The sequence below is a fragment of the Lissotriton vulgaris genome, chromosome 8 (assembly GCF_964263255.1).
Source record: "Lissotriton vulgaris chromosome 8, aLisVul1.2, whole genome shotgun sequence".
NCBI classification, from domain to species: domain Eukaryota; kingdom Metazoa; phylum Chordata; class Amphibia; order Caudata; family Salamandridae; genus Lissotriton; species Lissotriton vulgaris.
This window is the reverse complement of record NC_141696.1, coordinates 2,623,445-2,641,430: the sequence shown is the minus strand read 5'-3', so window position 1 is coordinate 2,641,430 and position 17,986 is coordinate 2,623,445. Positions and strand designations below refer to the sequence as shown.

Here is a 17,986-nt window from a genome sequence, read left to right as displayed (position 1 = left end):
GTAGCCTGCTCTACTTTTCATCTTACACTAGCCCCTCTCTGTAGCCCACTCTACCTTTCATCTTACAGTTGCCCCATTGTGCAGCCTGCTCTGCCTTTTATCTTATAGCTGCAATTCCTTGGCCTCGTATCCAGCAGCAGGTCTGTTAACAGCAGGGAGACTGGTGGGTAGGCGCCCTCACTGGAAGGAACAGACCTGCCCTCTGGTTAAGGCCTCTTTCATTTTATCCCAAATACCCGAGAAACAGACTTTAAAAAGTGCCCCTCGGCACCATGACAGGGGCTTCTTTGGGGTTTGGGTACCCCCACTTCACAAACCTGACTTAGTTCACAAATGTTATTAATGGGAGCTTTTCTCACAACATTAACAGAAAAGAGACAATCATGTAAACATTTCAAGGCATTTCTAAAATATATGTGTGAGCCCCACCTACGATGTATATTTTAGAAATCAATCACGTGATAAGAACTGCACAGCTCTGTACCCCAGTGTCTGTAGTTTGCAGTTTGGATGTTTGAGGCCTTCACACAACTTCTTCACTCCAGTGTCTCGCAGCTCATCATTGAAGCTCAGTTCGAGCTCTGTGAGAGATGAGTTTGTTTCCAGGGCAGAGGCGAGGTCTTCGCAGCATGAACTGGTGAGGGAGCAGAGAACCAACCTGGAGGAGAGAAGAGACACGGAGAGGAGTAAAGCAGAGCACAGACAGGGGCGTCACAACTTTAGTTTTATCTTCATTTCCTTCTCATCCTTGAGTTACTCCCCTCTAGTGACACATCCCACCTTACACATCGACCTCGCCCTGTTTATAAAGGAATCTCATGGGGGGGTTCTCAGACGAGCAGAGGTGGAGCTGAATGGACATAAATATATTCATATATGTTTTATGCTGGACCCTCTGCCGTGGTGTAAATGGTAAAGTCACAACTTTAGCAGTCGTTGCAGTGACCTGCCTATTAATACACGGCTTGTTATAACGGGCTTCTGATAAGAGATCATCACCCATTGGTCTGTTAAAACGTAGTTCACGCTTTGCTTCCGCCCTCCACAGCCTACAGCAGGGCACTCAAAGGCCTGTGCACATTGTCCACCTCCGCCTAAAAATATTTCCCTGATCTTCAGTGACAAACCGGATTTAAAATGTGTTCTTTATTTTCATATTAATCTTAAAGACTGGTTATTTCTTTTTTCCTGGACCCTGGTTGCCCAGTTAGATGATGATTTATTTTCAAGATAAAAAGTGTTTAAATGACATTGCAGCTGAGTTTTCTTTGGGTGCTTGGTTAGATGGTGATGTAATCTTGTCTCATTCACCAATAATATTGAAATTCATGACATAAATTAAATGGTTATTTGACGTTACAACGCATGCCATTACACCTCATGCCGTTGCAACGCCAAACCTTACTGCGACTTGCTGTCAGGGAATCACGGAAGTTGGAATAGATTAATTTTCTATTCCAACTCCAGTGTGTGCAACAGTAGGGAAGGTGTTGGAGTTAAATCTAACACCTTCTCCCCACTGCTATACAACTTTTTCATTGCAACGGCATGCAGGGTAGAGGCATGCGTTGTAACGGTTGCGGTGTGAACTCTGTTTCCCAAAAAAAATGCCTGCTATTTAAAAAACAGCATTAGTAAAATAGTTACATCTCTGAATGATTTAAAAAAATAAATAAATGCAATGCCAAATTATGGCAAAAAAAATAATTTACCATTGCAATACCATCCGAGGCCTGAGCTACTGACCCTGCCTGTGACTTTTCATTTTCTTTTAAGCCTTGCATGGGAGGACAAATAATTCCAGTTATTCCTATTTTTGATGAGGTCCGAGTCTAGTCCTGATACATTAAACTCCAAGCATGATATGACGCCGTACCAGGACGTGGTTGAGTGGTCCTTCTTCTGTGTTTATCTTTGTCGCCTCCAGGTGAAGAGAAGCATTGGCAGGGGTGCTTCTTCCTCTTTAAAGGAATTACATTGAGTGATAATAGGTCAGCTAACGAGAGAATATACAAAGATGCCTCCTGTCCTATGTGCTAATCTCAGCAGCGCTGCTGTCTAAGCACACTATGAACCTCAGCAGCGCTGCAGTCTAAGCACACACCATGAACCTCAGCAGCTCTGCTGTCTAAGCACACTGTGAACCTCAGCAGCTCTGCTGTCTAAGCACACTATGAACCTCAGCAGCTCTGCTGTCTAAGCACAATATGAACCTCAGCAGCTCTGCTGTCTAAGCACACCATGAACCTCAGCAGCTCTGCTGTCTAAGCACACCATGAACCTCAGCAGCTCTGCTGTCTAAGCACACCGTGAACCTCAGCAGCTCTGCTGTCTAAGCACACCCTGAACCTCAGCAGCTCTGCTGTCTAAGCACACCATGAACCTCAGCAGCTCTGCTGTCTAAGCACAGAGTGAACCTCAGCAGCTCTGCAGGCTAAGCACAGAGTGAACCTTAGCAGCACTGCTGTCTAAGCACAGAGTGAACCTCAGCAGCTCTGCTGTCTAAGCACACCATGAACCTCAGCAGCGCTGCTGTCTAAGCATACCGTAAACGTCAGCAGCTCTGCTGTCTAAGCACACAGTGAACCTCAGCAGCTCTGCTGTCTAAGCACAGAGTGAACCTCAGCAGCTCTGCTGTCTATGCACACCGTGAAGCTCAGCAGCTCTGCTGTCTAAACACAGCTGAACATCAGCAGCTCTGCTGTCTGAGCACACTGTGAACCTCAGCAGTTCTGCTGTCTAAGCACACCATGAACCTCAGCAGCGCTGCTGTCTAAGCACACCATGAACCTCAGCAGCGCTGCTGTCTAAGCATACCGTAAACCTCAGCAGCTCTGCTGTCTAAGCACAGAGTGAACCACAGCAGCTCTGCTGTCTAAGCACAAACCATGAACCTCAGCAGCTCTGCTGTCTGAGCACACTGTGAACCTCAGCAGCTCTGCTGTCTAAGCACAGAGTGAACATCAGTAGCTCTGCTGTCTAAGCTCACCGTGAACCTCAGCAGCTCTGCTGTCTAAGCACACTGTGAACCTCAGCAGCTCTGCTGTCTAAGCACAGAGTGAACCTCAGCAGCACTGTTGTCTAAGCACACCATGAACCTCAGCAGCTCTGCTGTCCAAGCACACCGTGAACCTCAGCAGCTCTGCTGTCTAAGCACACCATGAACCTCAGCAGCTCTACTGTCTAAGCACACCATGAACCTCAGCAGCTCTGCTGTCTAAGCAAAGAGTGAACCTCAGCAGCTCTGCTGTCCAAGCACACCGTGAACCTCAGCAGCTCTGCTGTCTAAGCAGACCGTGAACCTCAGCAGCTCTGCTGGCTAAGCACACCATGAACCTCAGCAGCTCTGCTGACAAAGCATTCCATGAACCTCAGCAACTCGGCTGGCTAAGCACACTGTGAACCTCAGCATCTCTGCAGTCTTAGCACACAGTGAACCTCAGCAGCTCTGCTGTCTAAGCACACCATGAACCTCAGCAGCTCTGCTGTCTAAGCACACTGTGAACCTCAGCAGCTCTTCTGTCTAAGCACACCATGAACCTCAGCAGCTCTGCTGTCTAAGCACACCATGAACCTCAGCAGCTCTGCTGTCTGAGCACACCGTAAACCTCAGCAGCTCTGCTGTCTAAGCACAGAGTGAACCTCAGCAGCTCTGCTGTCTAAGCACAGAGTGAACCTCAGCAGCTCTAAACTCTAAGCGCACTGTAAACCTCAGCAGCTCTGCTGTCTAAGCACAGAGTGAACCTCAGCAGCTCTGCTGTCTAAGCACAGAGTGAACCTCAGCAGCTCTACACTCTAAGCGCACTGTAAACCTCAGCAGCTCTTCTGTCTAAGCACACCATGAACCTCAGCAGCTCTGCTGTCTAAGCACCCAATGGACCTCAGCAGCTCTGCTGTCTAAGCATACCATGAACCTCAGCAGCTCTGCAGGCTAAGCACAGCGTGAACCTCAGCAGCTGTGCTGTCCAAGCAGACCATGAACCTCAGCAGCTCTGCTGTCTAAGCACACCATGAACCTCAGCAGCTCTGCTGTCTAAGCACAGAGTGAACCTCAGCAGCTCTGCTGTCTAAGCACAGAGTGAACCTCAGCAGCACTGATGTCTAAGCACACCTTGAACCTCAGCAGCTCTGCTGTCTAAGCACACCATGAACCTCAGCAGCTCCGCTGTCTAAGCACACCATGAACCTCAGCATCTCTTCTGTCTTAGCACACCGTGAACCTCAGCAGCTCTGCTGTCCGAGCACAGAGTGAACCTCAGCAGCTCTGGAGTCTAAGCTCACCATGAATCTCAGCAGCTCTGGAGTCTAAGCACACCATGAACCTCAGCAGCTCTGCTGTCTAAGCACACCATGAAACTCAGCAGCTCTGCTGTCTAAGCACAGAGTGAACCTCTGCAGCTCTGCTGGCTAGGCACATCATGAACCTCAGCAGCTCTGCTGGCTAAGCACACCATGAACCTCAGCAGCTCTGCTGGCTAAACACACCGTGAACCTCAGCAGCTCTGCTGTCTAAGCACAGAGTGAACCTCAGCAGCTCTGCAGTCTAAGCACAGAGTGAACCTCAGCAGCTCTGCAGTCTAAGCACACCATGAACCTCAGCAGCTCTGGTGTCTAAGTACAGATTGAATCTCAGCAGCTCTGCTGTCTAAGCACACTGTGAACCTCAGCAGCTCTGCTGTCTAAGCACAGAGTGAACCTCAGCAGCTCTGCAGTCTAAGCACAGAGTGAACCTCAGCAGCTCTGCAGTCTAAGCACACCATGAACCTCAGCAGCTCTGCTGTCTAAGTACAGATTGAATCTCAGCAGCTCTGCTGTCTAAGCACACTGTGAACCTCAGCAGCTCTGCTGTCTAAGCACAGAGTGAACCTCAGCAGCTCTGCAGTCTAAGCACAGAGTGAACCTCAGCAGCTCTGCAGTCTAAGCACACCATGAACCTCAGCAGCTCTGCTGTCTAAGTACAGATTGAATCTCAGCAGCTCTGCTGTCTAAGCACACTGTGAACCTCAGCAGCTCTGCTGTCTAAGCACAGAGTGAACCTCAGCAGTCCTGCTGTCTAAGCACACCATGAACCTCAGCAGCTCTGCTGGCTAAGCACACCATGAACCTCAGCAGCTCTGCTGGCCAGGCATACTGTGAACCACGTTCTGCAGCTGGCTACGTCTTTCATCTCACAGATAATCCTCTCCGCAGCCTGTTCTACTATTCATCTTATAGCTACCCCTGCATGCAGCCTGCTCTACCTTTCATCTTACAGTTACCTTCTCTGCAGCCTGCTCTACCTTTCATCTTACAGTTACCTTCTCTGTAGCCTGCTCTACCTTTCATCTTACAGTTACCTTCTCTGTAGCCTGCTCTACCTTTCATCTCACAGTTTCCCCTCTCTTCAGTCTGCTCCTCCTTTCATTGTACAGCTCCACCTCTCTGCAGCCCGCTCTACCTTTCATTTTAAAGCTGTTGCTCTCCGCAGTCTGTTTCTTCTTTCATCTTACAGCCGCCTTCTTTGTAGTCTGCTCTACCTTTCATCTTACAGCTGCCCTTCACAGCAGCCTGCTCTACATTTCATCTTACAGCTGCCTTTGTTGTAGCCTGCTCTACCTTTCATCTTACAACTGCCCTCTCCGCAGTCTGTTTCTTCTTTCATCTTACAGCTGCCTTCTTTGTAGTCTTGTGGAAAAGTAAATTTTGCCATGTTCTGTGTCCCTACGTGTTCCCCATCTTATGTTATATGTGCATGATTAATATGCATATGTATTCCCCATGATCGATTAAAGACGCAATTACAGTTGTGTCCATCTCTAGTATGCCAGTTTCCAGTCTTCGTGAATACAACGAATATCAGGCCTATGTAAAGTTAAGTTGCCACGTTTCACAGTGTGCACGTTAATACATTGAAAAGTCCCCGTTTCTAGGCCTCAAAAGGGCCCGGACATCAGATTCAGCTCCAGTCTCCTGCACCCTCGCTGAGGAGCGATGCAGCCCCCACCTGTATCCCTGACCCTTCACTTACTTCCTGCCTCGCAGTGCCCGGCTCAGCCTGGCTCTGTCTCCGAGTCTGCCAAGAATATGTTATGATTCTAGTTATCAGTCCTGCTCTCCTCTCAGCATTCCTAAGCTACTGAATCGCATCAATAGTTTCAGTCATCGTCTAGCCTTTACGTCTCCATGTAAGAGAAATACTGTATTAATGGTCATTTAATATTCTTCATCACGCACTACATGTAGAATAATGCATGCAACAGTCTTAGAGTCAAGTTAGCCTTTCCCCTCCTGACTTTTAGTTTATATCAACATGTTCTCTAAACATCAGATACCAGATATGCTTAGGTACAAGTTGCTCTGACTCTCCAGACTTTTGTCTCTGCTCCTAGCGCAGAAGTCATAGCCCCCAGCTTCTCCTGGTAACACGTCATCGCCAGTTTGCGCGCACCACTAGGTTAGAGGTCCCGGCTCCTTAGGTAGCCCCCTCCATGTTTCCGCCCCATTCATGACATATTCTGTTACGTCTGTATCACATGTCTATGTACACGCCCTGTTACACCTACTTTTACTCTTATCTTTCGCGACTGCTATAGGCCCCTCCCACTGTTACGCCTACTGCAATGTAATGCTATGTGTTTGCTTTATGTATATATGCTCGTGTACTGTTATTAAAAGCTGCTAGTCATCCTGATCCTGCCCCCGGCAGCGCTGCCATCCTATTTCTGTGCAGGTTGTCCTGTTGCTGTCCTTTATGCTGTATTAAATCCTGCAAAACTCCTACTACCTCGAATCTTGACTCTTATTTATTGAGCTATCTGTTATTACTATGTCCAGTCAAACCTAGATCCGGTATTATTTATTTATATACCACATAATGGCGCCCGAACAGGGACTTGCCCTTTCCCCACGCGTCGGTGAAGCCACGCCGGCCCCCTGACCCTCTGCAGCCGTGACGGAACCATACCGTGCACGTGCAGATATTTCTGCTTCAAGTATCCCTCAGGCCCACGGAGGAGACGGAGGTGGCGGTCCAGCATCCAGACGAGACGGTGGAGGAACGCGGCGAGTCCCGACCAGAGCCCAAGCCGAGAGTCCAAGGTCCGAGGTATCCGGAGGTCCACCCGTAACTGAAGTCCGAAGTTCGTCAGTCCGTCGCCGTCGCAGTCCAGTCCAGTCCAGTCCGAGGCCTTCCGTTCTTGCTGCCCGGTGAGTACCGTTGCTGGGGTAGTATCTAGACAGGGTCAATTTAATTGTCTCTGGTCCGCGGTCTGGGGTACACAGATCCATCACGAAGCGTCCACTTAGGTGGGTGCGGGTCCTGACGTGTCTCTTTATGGGACCGGTAAGTTTCGTACTGTTTTAGCAGTGCATCTAGTCTGTTCCGTTCGAGAAAATTTATGTATTCTGTTCTCAGTATTCCAGGTAGTATTCTGTTCGAACTGTTATTTTTAAATGTCATTCATGTATTTTAACGTCGTGGTATGAAAGTGGTGTAATTATCGTGTTCATTGTGTATTGTATTGTGTCCGAACTCCAGCCTAGTTATGCCTTTATTTTCAAAGTTACGTCAGTTAAGAACTAGAAAATGTCTACTTGAAGAACCAGTTCCTGTCCCGCCTAGGGACAGTCCAGGTCATTTTATGTATCAAAAGCATGGCATAAGTGCCATATTATATCTAGATTTATGGGTGGAGTACACCAAGGAATTAGAAGAAAAGTATAGATGGCCCGTATCAGGTACGTGGGATGCCGAGTGCATCATGCGAGTAGAAGAAGCATTATGGAAAAAGAAAGCCAGACAGTCACAGAAAGATGCCATCGAGTTATGGCGCAAAGAATCTCATAAAAGAACTGAAAAAGAAATCAGAAAGTCAGAACTAAGTAAAGAATTTGCAGAAAGAGTCCAAGAAAGGGAACTGATCGAGATAGGTGAACAAGTTAAAGCCGAACAGTCAGACAGACAGAGAAATGCCCTCATTAAGGGTATGTATCCTCTTCTTGCCGAGGGCTTGCCAAAAGCAACCCCGGAAGCATCCAGTGATTTTCCGCCACCATTAGTTCCGATCAAGCAACGTCACAAACCGACCGCAGCTGATATTTTTATTTCGTCCTATTTGGACGACACTGTCCCTGAATATGCAAATCCTGTTCCGCCAGCTCCAGTAAATAATGTAAATCCTGTTCCTCCAGTCACCGGGGCACCTGCTACGGTACCCCCGGTCCAGCCCACATTACAATTTCCCGCCGCACCAGTGCGAAGAGTATCAGTTGACGATTCCAGTTTAGGGGCCGCAGGAGGTCCTCCTGGTACCCCGCCGCCACACCAACGAGTAACGTTAGTCGAGTTACATGAACGTGCGTTACAGCGTACGCCCAAATATAAGTCCGTTGCAGACATCCGACGAGCTCTTACTGAATGCCGCTATGATCCAGTCACAGGCGATGATAGTACGGTTATATACTCCATACGTGTAAGACGGGTGACCGGGTATTTGGACACCCTACCGAATATGAGAGAAGATCTAGACAGAATATATCGTTTCATCCGTACAGGGGATGATCCAGAAAGTATTGGCGAAGCCATGTCTCAAAGGAAAGCTGAGATCCAGCTCATGATATTAAAGTTTCTGATTAATTGTTTAATAAGGGAACAAGATTCTCCGACAAAAGATCCGGCCGAAATGAGAATCCTGACAAGGTGGAGTGATAATATAGCCGAGGGTAAGCACAGAACCATCAGTAGTATAGAGAGTATGTACAAGAAAATTCGCAAGGAAATAATAAGGTTGCACGAGAAACGCAAAGAAGTACCAGTAAGCGAGAAAGAAAATAACTCTGATACGGAAGAAGTAGAAGACGAGAATACTGACAGAATAGCGTATGTAGGTAGAACTAGACTTTCCGACCGACATTCACGTCCAGAACACAAGAAAGTTTTCTTCCCTCTAGTACCAGAACAAGGTTCTCTAGAACAAGTGTTTCAAGCTACCGATCACATTTTGAAATCACGAATCGGTTATAGTGAACTTAGTACTATGCATGAACAAGAACTAGCCCGATCAGCAGTCCGATGGACTACTGATTCTACCACTTTTCCAGACGAAATTGTGGCACAAATGTTTCTGAAACTGCCCCCAGCCGAGCAGCGACTGGTGGGTATGTATATGATCCAGCACCTCATCACTCTGTATGAGGGTCAGCATTCTGATCCAGGTCCGTTACACGATATCCTGAACGAGTTACTCCAGTATAGATGGAAAGGTCTAGGTACCGATTTAATTAGTGTCATTCTAGAACAGCGCCACAAATATAGAACGTTCCTGAACCCGCATTTTGTTCATGTCTCACCTCCAGTAAGTAAACCATTCTATATAGACAGACAGAATCCGTTACGAGAAGTACACCCAGTTAGGACACCAGCTGGTGAAATGCAACGAGTATTTGTTTACACCCCTATTACAAAGATGGAACTCTTAGAGATGAAGAAGTTAATTCCCTGTCACGATAAAGATCCAGCAGGGTTCCATAGAGAATTAAAAGACATGCTCCGTATGGGAGAATATACGTATCCAGATATTATTAAAATGTTAAAGGTCCTGATGCCCGCAGGGGTATATGAAAAACTCAAGGAAAAAGACTGGGAGGTGGGAGAGAAAAAGATCGATTGGACAGCTCTAGAAGCTGAAGATAAAGCACGAGTACCCGGTACCGGTCTTGGGGAGAAATGTAAAGAATTGCCCGAACTGTTAATTCAGGTTTTGCCAAGATTATTGACCACTAAAAAGGAAGACTGGGATGCAATCTCAGAGTGTAAACAGAAACAAGATGAAGACACTAGCGATTTTTATTCTAGAATCGAGAAATGTTTTAGCATTAACAGTGGACTTAAAACGAGTAGTGAGTCATACCCTCACCTTTTTGTTACTAAACTAGTCGAGAATTCAAGCCCACAAGTTAAAAATCGAGTTTTGAAAGTCGAAAGTACCTGGCAAGCTAATACTCCGTCCCAGATGTTACAGATGCTCCAGTACCACCAGAATAGAATTAGAGAAGAGCAAGATCACGAAAGGAAACGTATGAAAGACACGAAAATGAAAGTATTAGTTGCACAATCTGTTCCACAAGACAGTCAGAAGCGGGGTACGAATCAAGCCAGTCATCCTGCAGCTCCCGTTAAAGGGACATGCAATTATTGTAAACAGCCAGGTCATTATATAAACGAGTGTGCAGTTCTGAAACACAACATAGCCACAGGTAAAACTAAAGAAAGACCACGTCCGCCTAGACAAGAACAAGTTTCACAGACTTCTCAGACACCACAGAATGCACCACAGACAGTTCCAGCAACGCAGCCTATCGCTGCAACACAGCATGTTACACAACAAATGTACCAATACGCACAGTCAGAGTATCCAGAGTACCAGCAGTATTCATGAAACAGCCTAGAGAGGGAGGTAGGCTTGCCTCTCATCGTGATACCTGTAGATCAAGACGGTCCCTATGTTCACAGTCAAGTATTAGGGAAAGACAGAAAATTCCTTATTGATACAGGGGCAAGTAGGACTACCATTAGTCACGCCGAGGTTCCAGGGGCTCCGCTCTCAGGCTCTAGTAATGTTTCCCTTGGATTGTCAGGAAAGCCTATTGTAAACGAGATTTCAAAACCAGTTACCCTAGAAGTAGGTCCATTGTCCCGTACTACTGATCTGTTACTTACGAAATCATGTCCAGAAAATTTACTAGGCATCAAGACATTGAAAGAATTAGGTGCAGTAATTTGTTGCTCCCCAGAGGGAGTTCAATTGTTCCTACGGGACTTCAAGGGTCACTATGTTTTACGAGATTTTGATCCAAGATTGTTAAATGTTCCGCAGCATTTATGGGCGCAAGGTCCAACTGATGTAGGATATATGCAAATCACACCCCATCGTGTGACTCTCAAGCCAGGTGTAGTGTTACCCTGAATCAGACAGTACAGATTGCCACCTGAGGCTGTAGCAGCCTTATCCAAAATTGTTGACGAGCTCATAGTTCAAAGAGTGGTTGTAGAAACTGACTCCAATATATGTAATTCTCCGATCATTCCAGTCATGAAACGTACTGATCCAAATGCACCCCCAGTATATCGATTAGTGATTGACCTTCGAGAACTCAATAAATGTATTATTCCACAGTAACCAGTTGTCCCAGATATCTCTTCCCTATTGACAGCTATTGATTCTGAAGCCACATTTTTCACTGTAATTGACCTCAAGAATGCGTTTTTCAGTGTCCCCATTCATCCAGACAGCCAGTTCCTTTTTGGTTTTTCTTTAAATGGAAAAAGCTATAAATTCACACGAGCTCCTCAAGGTTTCACAGAAAGTCCTAGTATTTACAGTCAAGCACTTAAGAGACAACTAGACAACATTCACATGCCAACTGACACTGCCCTGCTCCAGTATGTCGATGATCTACTGATCACAGCCCGTTCTGAACGTGCTTGCGAGCGAGCGTCACTTACAGTCTTGTATTTCCTTGCCGAGATGGGGCACAAGGTGTCCCCTTCGAAGCTTCAATTCTGTGTCCAGCAAGTGGTCTACTTAGGACACTTACTGTCCAAGAGGGGTAGGCAGTTGACACCAGACCGTATCCAGCTGATAGCGAGTCTTCCACAGCCCAAGACCCAGAAGGAGGTACGAGCTTTTATTGGCCTCACTTCTTATTGCAGACAATGGATTCCTCAGTATGCATTTCTAGCTAAGCCACTGATACAGTTAACGACACAGGAGGCAGCCGTATCGACTGTCCTCCCTTGGACATCTGAACATACACTTAGTTTCAATGAGTTAAAGAAAGCCTTATGCCAAGCACCAGTTCTAGCAACACCGAACTACAGTAAGCCTTTTACACTTTTCGTTACAGAACGCGAAGGTACTGCATTATCTGTTCTCACACAAGATCAAGCCGGACAGTACAAGCCCTGTGCTTATTTTTCGAGCACATTAGATCCAGTCGCCCAGGCCCTGCCTGCGTGCCTCAAGTCAGTTGCAGCCACAGCTCTAGCTATCAGACAAAGTGATTCTATAGTATTAGGTCATCCCTTGACAGTACAAGTTCCACACTCCGTGGAAGTTCTTTTAAACCGAACACAGACTCAGCACTTGACAATTGCACGTTTTACAGGTTATGAATTGACACTATTCCAGCCACACATAGAAATCAGACGCTGCAACATTTTAAATCCAGCTACACTGTTACCGTCAGTCACTTCAAGTTCTGCCATGCATGACTGCGTGGAAGTTATCAACACCATGACTAAGCCAAGACAAGACCTGACAGATATTGCATTACCTAATCCCGACCTGACACTTTATGTGGATGGTTCATGTATGAGAACAAGTACAGGAGAACTAGTAGCCGCGTATGCAGTGACTACTGACACCGAAGTTATAGAGACACACCGTATTGACACCCTGTCTGCTCAAGCAGCAGAGCTAGTTGCTCTGACCCAAGCCTGCATACATGCCAAGAACCTGAAAGTTAACATTTACACAGATTCCCGTTATGCATTCGGAGTCGTACACGATTTCGGAGTACTCTGGCAGGAGAGAGGTTTCATGACTTCTCATGGAACCAAGATTCAGCATGGTCTCCTCATTCAAGCTCTGTTAGAAGCAATACATTTACCGACAGCTATCGCTATCATGAAGTGCAGAGCACATACGAAAGTTACTGACATTATTTCTCAAGGTAATGATCTAGCAGACCGAACAGCCAAGCTTACAGCACAGACTCCAGACATTCCAGTTAGCAAGACACAGACATGCACTCCAGATCCGACTACATGTATGACAGTTAAGGACCCTACTCAAGATATCATAGATATCCAGTTACATGCCACTCCCGAAGAAATCAAGAAATGGTCCGAACAAGGAGGGGTCCAGACAGATCAGGGATGGTTGACGAAGGGTAAAGCCACATGGTTTCTCCCCGACTCAATGGTTCAAGTCATTATTAATACCGCACATAGTCCTGCACATCTAGGAGGGAAAGCTATGTTAGACAGTATCCAGAACATATGGTTCAACAAGCATTTACGAGCTGCAGCCAAGCAGAAAGTCCGCGCCTGTATGATATGTTGTCAGTTTTATCCAGGTAAAAGTGTCCCGGTGGAACAAGGGGGATTCCAGCCTCCTGACCACCCTTTTGAAGTCCTCCAGATGGATTATATTCAGATGGAGCGATGTCGAGGTTTCAAGTATGTCCTCGTAGTTGTATGCGCTTTGTCCAGATGGACAGAAGCATATCCAGTTCCAGATTACACAGCCGCGACCACTGCCAAGCAGTTGGTTCGTGAGTTCTTCCCCCGCTATGGACTCCCTAGGGTCGTGTATTCTGATAACGGCCAGCCATTCTCGTCTGAGTTAATGAAGCACGTTTCCCTTCTGTTAGGGTACCAGTGGAAGTTCCATTGTGTACGCCACCCTGAAGCCGCAGGTCTCGTAGAGAGACATAACCAGACCCTGAAAATCCGCATTGCCAAAGTTTGTAAAGAGAAAGGTGTGGACTGGCTAGTAGCTCTGCCAGTCGCTTTATTCTATATGCGCATGGTCGCACATTCCAGATCAGGTCTGTCCCCGTACGAGGTCGTATTCGGCCGCCCCCCAAATATGTGGGGTACACCTAGACCTCGAAGTATCACAGATGTTTCAAGTAATATGCTGACAGATTACCTAGCTTCCTTGATGTCTGCCCTACACTCTTGTCGTTCACAGGTTGCCGCCGCATTTCCAGACAATACCGAGGTTAAACCGCATGAGGTCATACCAGGCGACCTGGTTCTCGTAAGGAACTTTGATCGTTCAAGCCCGCTGGAACCTCGCTGGCGGGAGCCGAAGTTGGTCCTCCTAACCACCCGTACGGCCGTGAAGTTGGAAGGACGAAAAGGCTGGGTGCACCTGTCTCACGTTAAAAAGTTTTATGGACTAAAGACTGTTTCCAAGAACATTTCCGAGGATTTTAGAAACTGCCAAAGTACTATTCTTAAGGACTGTCCCGCAAATGACATTGCTACGAATCCCTCCCTGTTAGAGAAAACTCCGCAGCAGGAGTATAAGTTGAAATTGAGGTCTAGTAAAATAAGTCAGCCAGTTTGATTGTCTAAGTCCTCCCCTAGGTGAAACGGTTAGACCGGTTTCTGACATGTATATAATAGACCCCCATAGAGAGAGAGTTAGTGAGAACTCTAAAAGTTGCATTATTATTTTATGTTTTCTGCTATATTTGAGTTTGATAATTTCCTGCACAGGTTATGCCTTGTATTTGTATTTTCCAGTTTCTCATGTAAATAAGCTTTCTAATACTACAGTAGAGCACACGTTTAGTGATCTGCCTCCTCATGAACTGTCTTATCGTCTTGCTATGCGAAACAATACGTTTATCCGTATGTTACATTATTCACACCAGACCAGCAATGCCACTAATTGTTGGGTGTGTGGTCGACTCCCCCCTTTCCAGACACCGAAGGGAGTTCTGCCACTCTTTCCTTATCCATTTTCACATAATGGTTCGTGTGGAGCATGGTCCACGTTAACGTCATCCTCAACAGATATGTCTTTCCTTAACAGCACATGTTTTCCAGACAAGCAAGGTCTCACTCATAGAACAGGGTCAGATCTAGAAAATGAAGTTTATGATTTAGGTAATTATTCTTCGAATTTTATGGTCCTGAATGTTCAGTCTGATACTACTCCAGACTTACCTGCTATTTCAGTACTACCAGTCAAAGGCGAATTATGTGTCCGAAAGAATGGTTCCGCACATGTAGGACATAGTGATTGTATTACTATTGTCGAGTATAGTGACAGTGGGAAATCTATTTTCAAAGCTTCACGTCATTCTTATTTTGTTTGTGGTCAGACCGCATATGTTCGTCTGCCCCTCGATTGGGATGGTACATGTTACATTTCCTTCCTACTGCCACCAGTTTTTCTAGCCCCATCTGATTATCATAGGAACACACATCTAGTACATTTTAGACATAGAAGGGAAATTGAGTCCCCAATTGTCGATCAAACTGAAACTGCTCTAGAACAATATCAAGACTTCAATAAAGGTTTCTTCTTCTTTTTAGCCCTGTCCAGAATAGTAAGCTAATCCGTAGGTTAACCAGAACCCTCGAAGCAGTAGTGAATGAGACTACTTCTGCCCTAGGTAACTTAACTGAAGAACAGTCTGCTATGAGATTTGTCGTTTTACAGAATCGTCTCGTCCTTGACGTCATACTGGCCGATAGGGGCGGGGCTTGTAGAGTCATCGGATCGAGTTGCTGCATTTTCATTCCAAATAACGCGCCGTCTGTTTATTCAGCTATAACCAGACTTCATAAAATTGCCCATCAGTTACACCAAGATCCAGGCACCTGGACATGGTCCGGTTGGCTCTGGAGTATAATTTCCGCCTGGGGATGGAAAGTATTGTCATTTCTAGGTATTGCTGTAGCGATCATATTCAGTTGCTGCCTCTGTATACAACGTGGCCCTGCGATTTGCGGCATTTGTGCTACCTCTTGTATTCCTAGTCCCAAGCCCAGTTCTAGATCCCGTTCCAAGACAATTCGAGACGAGCAATTGATGCTGTCTGAAATGATAGATGGTATCATGAATATTGATGTTTCCTGATGGAAACGTAGTGACAAGGAGGGAATGTGGAAAAGTAAATTTTGCCATGTTCTGTGTCCCTACGTGTTCCCCATCTTATGTTATATGTGCATGATTAATATGCATATGTATTCCCCATGATCGATTAAAGACGCAATTACAGTTGTGTCCATCTCTAGTATGCCAGTTTCCAGTCTTCGTGAATACAACGAATATCAGGCCTATGTAAAGTTAAGTTGCCACGTTTCACAGTGTGCACGTTAATACATTGAAAAGTCCCCGTTTCTAGGCCTCAAAAGGGCCCGGACATCAGATTCAGCTCCAGTCTCCTGCACCCTCGCTGAGGAGCGATGCAGCCCCCACCTGTATCCCTGACCCTTCACTTACTTCCTGCCTCGCAGTGCCCGGCTCAGCCTGGCTCTGTCTCCGAGTCTGCCAAGAATATGTTATGATTCTAGTTATCAGTCCTGCTCTCCTCTCAGCATTCCTAAGCTACTGAATCGCATCAATAGTTTCAGTCATCGTCTAGCCTTTACGTCTCCATGTAAGAGAAATACTGTATTAATGGTCATTTAATATTCTTCATCACGCACTACATGTAGAATAATGCATGCAACAGTCTTAGAGTCAAGTTAGCCTTTCCCCTCCTGACTTTTAGTTTATATCAACATGTTCTCTAAACATCAGATACCAGATATGCTTAGGTACAAGTTGCTCTGACTCTCCAGACTTTTGTCTCTGCTCCTAGCGCAGAAGTCATAGCCCCCAGCTTCTCCTGGTAACACGTCATCGCCAGTTTGCGCGCACCACTAGGTTAGAGGTCCCGGCTCCTTAGGTAGCCCCCTCCATGTTTCCGCCCCATTCATGACATATTCTGTTACGTCTGTATCACATGTCTATGTACACGCCCTGTTACACCTACTTTTACTCTTATCTTTCGCGACTGCTATAGGCCCCTCCCACTGTTACGCCTACTGCAATGTAATGCTATGTGTTTGCTTTATGTATATATGCTTGTGTACTGTTATTAAAAGCTGCTAGTCATCCTGATCCTGCCCCCGGCAGCGCTGCCATCCTATTTCTGTGCAGGTTGTCCTGTTGCTGTCCTTTATGCTGTATTAAATCCTGCAAAACTCCTACTACCTCGAATCTTGACTCTTATTTATTGAGCTATCTGTTATTACTATGTCCAGTCAAACCTAGATCCGGTATTATTTATTTATATACCACAGTCTGCTCTACCTTTCATCTTACAGCTGCCCTTCACAGCAGCCTCCTCTACATTTCATCTTACAGCTGCCTTTGTTGTAGACTGCTCTACCTTTCATCTTACAGTTGTCCCTCCCGGTAGCCTGCTCTGCATTTCATCTTACAGCTGCCTTCACAGCAGCCTGCTCTACATTTCATCTTACAGCTGCCTTCTCTGTAGCCTGCTCTACTTTTCATCTTACACTAGCCCCTCTCTGTAGCCCACTCTACCTTTCATCTTACAGTTGCCCCATTGTGCAGCCTGCTCTGCCTTTTATCTTATAGCTGCAATTCCTTGGCCTCGTATCCAGCAGCAGGTCTGTTAACAGCAGGGAGACTGGTGGGTAGGCGCCCTCACTGGAAGGAACAGACCTGCCCTCTGGTTAAGGCCTCTTTCATTTTATCCCAAATACCCGAGAAACAGACTTTAAAAAGTGCCCCTCGGCACCATGACAGGGGCTTCTTTGGGGTTTGGGTACCCCCACTTCACAAACCTGACTTAGTTCACAAATGTTATTAATGGGAGCTTTTCTCACAACATTAACAGAAAAGAGGCAATCATGTAAACATTTCAAGGCATTTCTAAAATATATGTGTGAGCCCCACCCACGATGTATATTTTAGAAATCAATCACGTGATAAGAGCTGTTCAGCTCTGTACCTCAGTGTCTGTAGTTTGCAGTTTGGATGTTTGAGGCCTTCACACAACTTCTTCACTCCAGTGTCTCCCAGTTTATCCCAGCCCAGGTCGAGCTCTGTGAAAGATGTGTTTGTTTCCAGGACAGAGGCGAGGTCTCCGCAGCATGAATCGGTGAGGGAGCACTCCTCCAACCTGCAGGAGAGAAGAGACACGGAGAGGAGTAAAGCAGAGCACAGACAGGGGCGTCAGCTTCAGTTTTATCTTCATTTCCTTCTCATCCTTGAGTTACTCCCCTCTAGTGACACATCCCACCTTACACATCCGACCTCGCCCTGTTTATAAAGGAATCTCATGGGGGGGTTCTCAGACGAGCAGAGGTGGAGCTGAATGGACATAAATATATTCATATATGTTTTATGCTGGACACGCTACTGTGGTGTAAATGGTAAAGTCACAACTTTAGCAGTCGTTGCAGTGA

The 17,986-nt window shown here is 46.3% G+C and overlaps 3 protein-coding genes across 3 annotated transcripts in view; 2 read left to right on the top strand and 1 right to left on the bottom strand.

Annotated features, from left to right (window-relative positions):
* The window catches only part of LOC147693195 (NACHT, LRR and PYD domains-containing protein 12-like), a 1,166,314-nt gene that overhangs the window by 211,610 nt on the left and 936,718 nt on the right, over window positions 1-17,986 (bottom strand). The window contains exons 10-11 of the mRNA XM_086933618.1: window positions 17,530-17,700; window positions 485-658 (exon numbers count right to left, since the gene is read on the bottom strand). Of these exons, the coding sequence (XP_086789744.1) occupies window positions 485-658; window positions 17,530-17,700 (345 nt within the window). The remainder of the gene's footprint in view (window positions 1-484; window positions 659-17,529; window positions 17,701-17,986) is intronic.
* Window positions 7,524-10,415, top strand: LOC147693199 (uncharacterized). The gene has a single exon (XM_086933619.1). The coding sequence runs from the start codon at window positions 7,524-7,526 to the stop codon at window positions 10,413-10,415; it is 2,892 nt and encodes a 963-aa protein (XP_086789745.1).
* LOC147693198 (uncharacterized) lies at window positions 12,273-15,641 on the top strand. The gene is made up of 2 exons (XM_086933566.1): window positions 12,273-13,219; window positions 15,542-15,641. The coding sequence occupies exons 1-2, from the start codon at window positions 12,273-12,275 to the stop codon at window positions 15,639-15,641; spliced, it is 1,047 nt and encodes a 348-aa protein (XP_086789692.1).